Source organism: Amphiura filiformis, chromosome 16 (genome assembly GCF_039555335.1).
Source record: "Amphiura filiformis chromosome 16, Afil_fr2py, whole genome shotgun sequence".
NCBI lineage: Eukaryota > Metazoa > Echinodermata > Ophiuroidea > Amphilepidida > Amphiuridae > Amphiura > Amphiura filiformis.
Window position 1 is genome coordinate 48,467,225 of NC_092643.1, and position 8,550 is coordinate 48,475,774.

Consider the following 8,550-nt stretch of genomic DNA (forward strand, 5'->3'; position numbering starts at 1 on the left):
CAGGCAATCCTGGTTTTCAATGCAAAAGGGACCTGGTTGACAACAATTGAAATATCGATTATTTCTGCTGGTTGTTCTCGAGATAAAGTACTGAGTTTGACATTTTCGGAGCAAGAAGGGAAAAAGGGTAAAATAAAAACGGAAATTCGGACAAAACTATAATATATAGACCCACACGATGTGCTTTACAGAGGTGGGAAATATCTTTCTTTAGCAAAATATATTAGTTTGAGACGCTAAAAAATGAATTCCGTAAAAAGCTCACGGGCGAACTAAAGGCCTATAAAAATCAAAAATATCACACTAAAAGACAAAATATGATGCTTGAATTTTAACACCAGGATTTAAAAAAAAATGTATATCCAAGCACTATGTCTTTAACTGACATTACTGAAGAAAAGAAAAATATTGCTTTATATTTGACCGAGAAAATAAATTTCATAGCAAAAAGGTGTATCTCTGAATTGTGCTGATTTTAACATGTATCGATCGACTTTTAGCGCGACTATGCATTTCTAAAGAATTGGTAGTCCCGCGTCCTAACTGGTCAGATGATTATCGCAAAACAATTTTAACGACTTCAATCACGTCAACAATGGTCAACCATGTTCATGATGTGAATACAAATAATTTGTGCGGTAACCCTACTCACGTGCCCTATCATTCCAGTCGAAAATTTTCAGTCTTTTTCAGTCTCGCAATCGTTTGAATAATTTTTTCCTTTTCATTCTATTCCTTATGAATTGCCTCAATGAAATTATTTTTCCATGCTAGGTTTACTCGTTTTCAGTGCTATAGGTCTCGAGGCCGGCCTTGGTCTTGACATCGACACCGGTCTCGAGACCAGCTAAGACTGGCCTTGGTCTCGGTCTCGGACCTGCTGGCCTCGGTCTTGGTCTCAGTCCTCCTGGTCTCGAAGTCTCGGTCCGAGTGAACATCTGGCAGCACAAATCTTCACTTGCGATCGAATGATTTTATTTGAACGGCATGCACGCAATAATGGTCTAACAAAAATAAATAAAGATGAACCAAATCACAAGTTAACAGGACTAGGCCTACTCATTTCTTTTGGGCATTTTGTCATTTTATTTTCATAATCATCCATTTACCTACACGGTTTCTGAAACGATTCCATGAAGAACATTTTAAAAGAGTTTTTAGTTTTTGCTATTGAAATTGCACTCTGCGTCTTGAAAACAATCACTGACGAAAAATCGAATTTTTATGAGTTGGCAACGTTAAAGGGTCATTCTTCGGTAAGGTGCACAATTGCAGTCCCTCCACTTTCAGGAGTCATAACTAAAATACGAAATACTTCAACTTCTTAAAGTGTATGTAGCTGGGAGGAAAAGCCGACGATCAATTGAAAATTTTGACCTTTCATATTGAAGATATGAATTTTTTCCCAAAAAGACCTATTTTTTTTTGGGTGTTTTGGGAAAAAAATCCATATCTTCAATACGAAAGGTCAAAATTGTCAATTGATCGTCGGCTTTTCATCCCACCTACATACACTTTAAGTATAAATCATCAGATTTATAAAGTTTATAAAGAGTACTGTTAAATATCAAAATATCAATTTTTAATCATTTGCCATAAAATGTGTATTACATTGCGAATTTCAAAAAATCAAAATTATTTGATATCAGAAGGACATTCTTCGTATTCAGAATGCAATTCGATATTTCTGATGTGCTCTAATGTCCCAAAATAAATACTGTCCAAACGTTCATACCCCACCCCTTAAAGGGCGGAAAAGGTACATATTTATGAATAGCGCTATCTTGTCGATAATCAATTCCGCACAAAGGACCAATGCGTAATTTCTTTTGTATCCATGTTTATAAAAGAATATCCTTGTCACAAAGTGATCCTATGTCAAGGTTTAAATAATTAACAAAGAGAACTTACTGCAACAGAGGTATTACTCCTTGATGAAATGTGCCGTCTGTAACTTGAAGCCACCGTAAGCAAGAAAAAATGCGAACGTCAAAGAAGAACAGTATAACGTTGAAAAAGACTCCCGGGAAACTTCATGTATACGCACAAGCTTTTATTAACCTATAATTACTACATTTGCTTGAAAAATAAGTGGCTGTTGTCATAGTGTAGGCCTAATACAAATTTTGTAATGCAAGAAATTGCTAACAAATATGAGTTTTTGACCGAAATGCCCCAAATCACGAAAAACATGCATAATATTATGCCTAGTTATGTAGGGTGATTGTTCTGTACTTGCTGGGTCAAGATGGTCAAGTTTGTCCCCTTTCTTGAATACTGGTGTGAATAGGCCTTTACTATAATAATCTTCGTCAGTTTACCTTCTGACCAGGTTGCATTTATGATCTTCAGTAAAAGCTGTCTCATCAGAAGCCACCTGCTTTCAAGGTTTTAGCAGCCACTTTGTTTGCAATGTCTTGTGGCCTCCTCCACTTCATCTATTAAAGGTACACTTGGAGAGTCAGGGTCTGGAATGGTGTGTTTCGTTCTTTCCATTTCAGAAGTCATTGCTTAGACAATAATAACTGCGCACCATCTATTTTGAGGTCATTGTGTGAAATCGGAGGGTTTTGTTTTGGGCTGAGGTATAGGAAAAATACCGAGGCCCAAAACAAAACCCGGCAATTTCACACAATGACCACAAAATAGATGGTACAAAGTTATTATTGTCATTCATTACCGTCGTGTCTAATATTTTGAACAAATCAAAGTGGCATTTTATGTTATTTTATGCCATAAAACGCTGTTAAATATAACCAGTTTTAATCATTGTTGTAACCTACCCTACAAAAAAATCAACCAGGCGAATATAACATTCGCGCCGACAACAAGAGCTACCAATCACAGATGAGCGCGACGGCATCGCGTAGGCGTGTGCGTTGCCATAACGCGTAGCTTATACACGCACGCGCGCGCAGAAGTCATTGTTGCCCGTCCAGACGATGGTGGACTACATTATTCAATGTGGCAACAGCCAAAAGCGTAAACAAAACAGACAATATGACGGCAACACTGCCTGCACGATGGACGCAATTATTTTTTCTCGGAGCCAAGATCCGTTTTTAGCTGTATTGGCCGGGTGGCCCCATTACAGAAAAAAATGCACAAAATATATTTCCCAGTGCAATATATACATTTTCACATGAAAATAAATAATTTTAAATTCAAAGAAAAAAGAAGAATAAAAATTTCTACTCATCGCCGGGGATGGGAATCGATCTCGGGACCCTTTGCATGGGCGGCGAGATCCGTAACCACTACACCACGTAAACTCATTGATACACACAGGGGAAATTTTCAGTATATATCGTAACATATCGTGCGTTATTCATACAAAAAAAATTTTAAAAACAGTACTTGCAATGAGGTTCACTGGCGAACCTCAACGGATTTAGACTGATAAAATAGTGCTTAATAACATACGTACAGTTTTGGAATAATTTGAGACATTTTTGTGTTTACGTGTAAAACCAATGACAACGTCAAAATTGAGCCAATCTTGGCCGGCCCCCCTGTGTCCGTCCGGAGCTATTAAGTTCAAGATTTTGTCTATCGGCATGACATAAAACCAGGGAATAAATAAAGTGATAAAACATTCATATGAAAACCAAAAACACGGATTCTCTCACCATCTGTTGTAACGAGATTTGATCTTAATTGGGGAACGAGGTACCGGGAATACCATGCCTGATTTGGTAAACGTCATCTCTTCGGTAAATCTTCGGTAGACATCTTGGTTGGTAAGGACTCTGTAAAATCTCGAAACCTCAAATCTTTTGTTTCCTCTTGTTTTTGGAAACTCTTTAGTTTTTCTCTCCATTTCAGTTTCAATTTACTCGACAACTCTAACTTCGAATTTGAACACGATAGTTACGCATTCGATGCTAGAGTGCGTTGGTATCATTTTTCGGTCGGACAGCGGTGTAATTTTTTGCACCGGAGGTTATTTATTCTATTAATGTTGAAATTTGGATGAAGTGTGTTTACTTCTGAACCTCCATTGCTTTACACGGTGTCATGCTTCAGCAAATCCGACTAGATTTTGAATGCAATGGTCTCTAGCCTAGAAGGTGAAGCTATCGGTGAGCAAATTCTTGGCTAGACTTCTCGAGCAAGTTTCAATGGGATTTTGTGCAAAATGTAGCTTTGTTACTGTTTTTTCAATCCTATAAGAAACTGAATATTTAGTATTTCCGAGTTCCGACTGATTTTGCTTGATCGCATCACATTATGAGGGCGCATCCAATTGCTCCATCCGTGGAAACATACATATTAAGTTCAAGATGTTGCCTATCGGCATGACATAAAGCATTATATGAAAACCAAAAACACGGATTCCCTCACCATCTGTTGTAACGAGATTTGATCTTAATTGGGGAACGAGGTACCGGGAATACCATGCCTGATTTGGTAAACGTCATCTCTTCTGTAAATCTTCGGTAGACATTTTGGTTGGTATGGACTCTGTAAAATCTCGAAACCTCAAATCTATGAAAGATTCCGTGTTATCGAAGAGGTTTTAAAATAACCTTATACCTAACGCACATAAACACACAAATAGACAACTGAACAAAATATTATGTTCATCTACATTTTAATTTTAAAAACAAACTTACATATGAGGGCGCATCCAACTGCTCCATCCGTGGAAACATACATATTAAGTTCAAGATGTTGTCTATCGGCATGACATAAAGCATTATATGAAAACCCAAAACACGGATTCTTTCACCATCTGTTGTAACGAGATTTGATCTTAATTGGGGAACGAGCAACCGGGAAAACCATGCCTGATTTGGTAAACGTCATCTCTTCTGTAAATCTTCGGTAGACATCTTGGTTGGTAAGGATTCTGTAAAATCTCGAAACCTCAAATCTATGAAAAATTCCGTGTTATCGAAGAGGTCGTAAAATAACCTAAAACCTAACGCACGTAAAAACACAAATATACAACAACTGAACAAAATATTATGTTCATGTATATTTCAATAATATTTTAACTACAAACTTACATATGTGATGCGATCAAGCAAAATCAGTCGGAGCTCGGAAATGTTGATTTTGAGATATATATATATAACCAAACAGAGGAAGTATTTCTTTTTGTTTCCTCTTGTTTTTGGAAACTCTTTAGTTTTTCTCTCCATTTCAGTTTCAATTTACTCGAGAACTCTAGCTTCGAATTTGAACACGATAGTTACGCATTCGATGTGAAGCTATCGGTGCAGCAAATTCTTGGCTAGACTTCTCGAGCAAGTTTCAATGGGATTTTCTGCAAAATGTAGCTTTGTTACTGTTTTTTCTATCCTATAAGAAACTGAATATTTAGTATTTCCGAGTTCCGACTGATTTTACTTGATCGCATCACATTATGAGGGCGCATCCAACTGCTCCATCTGCGGAAACATACATATTAAGTTCAAGATGTTGTCTATCGGCATGACATAAAGCATTGATATGAAAACCAAAAACACGGATTCTCTCACCATCTGTTGTAACGAGATTTGATCTAAATTGGGGAACGAGGTACCGGGAATACCATGTCTGTTTTGGTAAACGTCATCTCTTCTGTAAATCTTCGGTAGACATTTTGGTTGGTATGGATTCTGTAAAATCTCGAAACCTCAAATCTATGAAAGATTCCGTGTTATCGAAGAGGTTTTAAAATAACCTTATACCTAACGCACATAAACACACAAATAGACAACGACTGAATAAAATATTATGTTCATGTATATTTTAATTTCAACTACAAACTTACATATGAGGGCGCATCCAACTGCTCCATCCGTGGAAACATACATATTAAGTTCAAGATGTTGCCTATTGGCATGACATAAGGCATTGATATGAAAACCAAAAACACGGATTCTTTCATTATCTGTTGTAACGAGATTTGATCTTAATTGGGGAACGAGGTACTGGGAATACCATGCCTGTTTGGTAAACGTCATCTCTTCTGTACATCATCGGTAGATATCTTGGTTGGTATGGATTCTGTAAAATCTCGAAACCTCAAATCTATGAAAGATTCCGTGTTATCGAAGAGGTTTTAAAATAACCTTATACCTAACGCACATAAACACACAAATAGACAACTGAACAAAATATTATGTTCATGTACATTTTAATTTTAAAAACAAACTTACATATGAGGGCGCATCCAACTGCTCCATCCGTGGAAACATACATATTAAGTTCAAGATGTTGTCTATCGGCATGACATAAAGCATTGATATGAAAACCAAAAACACGGATTCTCTTACCATCTGTTGTAACGAGATTTGATCTAAATTGGGGAACGAGGTACCGGGAATACCATGTCTGATTTGGTAAACGTCGTCTCTTCTGTAAATCTTCGGTAGACATCTTGGTTGGTAAGGACTCTGTAAAATCTCGAAACCTCAAATCTATGAAAGATTCCGTGTTATCGAAGAGGTCGTAAAATAACCTAAAACCTAACGCATGTAATCACACAAATAGACAATAACTGAACAAAATATTATGTTCATGTATATTTTAATTTTAACTACAAACTTACATGTGAGGGCGCATCCAACTGCTCCATCCAACAAACATGTGAAACCAAATCAGTCAGACGACGGCCTTAAAAACTATAACAGGTGAGCGAAGAATTACGCAGAATTCCCATACCAACGGTATAAAAGAGAAATTGTTTTCTCTTCTACATTAATCCTGTTGACCAAATACATCAGCGCGGCTGAAGATGATGGTATTGTATTCAATCTATGTTTGCTGACATACACAGGTGATTAGTGCAATCTGCTTGTAGTGCAGGGCGGTCTATTCAAAAATTGTATTCATCTATTGCTATGGCAGTTATTATGACGTTACTTCTACGGCGTATACGCTGGCGAATTTACGTAATAATCGGATTAATTACCAGTAGCAATAGGTGAAAACAATTTTTGATTATATCGCGCTGAACTACTACATCCATGGTAATTGAACCGTATCATGCTGGTCACTCGCACCCCAACGCTCTGCAGGGTCTATTGTTCTATTGTTTCCGATTAGAGCGCTGAAATATTGGAAAATGTTGCCAATCAATATTCATGAGAGTGTACATTCAACGTCCAGTTCGAAATTGGGTGACTTGTGTTTGGCAGGTGTGAAATACATCTGACTGGGCGTTTTAATTACGTAACGAATAAAGGCATTGACATCATCGAATGGCTGCCCAGTGCTGTTATGTGTTTAGTTATTATATAGGCCTATAATAATAATTCTTAAATGTATTCATCATTCCTTACTTTTCCCTTCTCTGTACTTATTCTTTCCTAGGCCTACACTTTATCACTCCTTTGCTCTCCTTGTCCCCTCTCAAACTAAGAATAAACTTAATAAAACATTGAAGAAAAACTATTGCAATGATGCTATCAATAATAATATAAATAATTCAAAGAAATTATGGGGTACCATAAGAAAATTAATTCCTAAAAATGTGTCGTCTGCTACTAATGTTCAAACTAAGGACGGTTTTACTTGTAATGATGCTGAAACAGCCAATCAGTTTAATAGTTATTTTACCTCTATTGGAAATACCTTGGCTGAGAAGTTTAAAAATGATGATTGTAATAATATTAATGTTTTGTCTAATAATACTGGGGATTACATGTATGAAGATTTTCAATTTGATATCATAACCCCAGATTTCATCTTTGATCAAATTTATAACTTCGCAAATAATAAGTCTTCAGGTATTGATAACTTTAGTATTAAACTCTTGAAGATAGCTGCTCCAGTAATTTGTCACCCCCTTGCATATATTTGTAATCTTTCCATGTTTACAGCAACCTTTCCCAGTGAATGGAAGAAAGCCAAGGTTACACCTATATTCAAGGGTGGTGACAAAAGTGATGTCAGCAACTTTAGGCCCATTTCAGTTCTTCCATGTATTTCAAAGATTTTAGAACGTGCTGTGCATGATCAATTGTATAATTATCTCGCATGTAACAATATTTTGAATCCATGTCAATCAGGTTTCAGGAAAAATCACAGTACCAACACTGCTCTTTTAGATGTAACAGATTATATTCTCAATAACATAAACAATGGTTAAGTTACAGGTTCAATTTTCTTAGATTTAAAGAAGGCATTTGATACGGTGAACCATGACCTTCTTATTTCTAAACTTAAATCATATGGTATTAAAGGTAATGCAATTAATTGGTTTCATTCTTATCTTAGTGGTAGAGCTCAGGCAGTACATATAAACTCTACCCTTTCAGATTTTAAGGAAATTGGTATCGGTGTTCCTCAAGCATCAATATTGGGACCATTATTATTCATTATATTTGTTAAATCTCTACCTGATTCTGTAAATTCTAATTGTAAGTGTGTGATGTATGCAGATAACTCTTTTACTTAGTTCATCTGATCCCAATATTCTGCAAAATGATCTTAACGCTAACCTAAATAACATTGCTGATTGGTTCCAGGCCAACAATTTAACTCTAAACATAAAGAAAACTAAACTAATGCTGTTTGGAACAAGGCAAGCTCTAAATAAGTTTAACAATGTTTCTC

The 8,550-nt window shown here is 36.4% G+C and overlaps 1 protein-coding gene across 1 annotated transcript in view; it reads right to left on the reverse strand.

Annotated features, from left to right (window-relative positions):
- Nucleotides 1–6,369, reverse strand: part of LOC140172718 (scavenger receptor cysteine-rich domain-containing protein DMBT1-like) — a 35,050-nt gene extending 28,681 nt beyond the window's left edge. The window contains exon 1 of the mRNA XM_072195850.1: nt 6,267–6,369. Within this exon, the coding sequence (XP_072051951.1) occupies nt 6,267–6,369 (103 nt within the window). The remainder of the gene's footprint in view (nt 1–6,266) is intronic.
- Between the last annotated feature and the right edge of the window lie 2,181 nt (nt 6,370–8,550).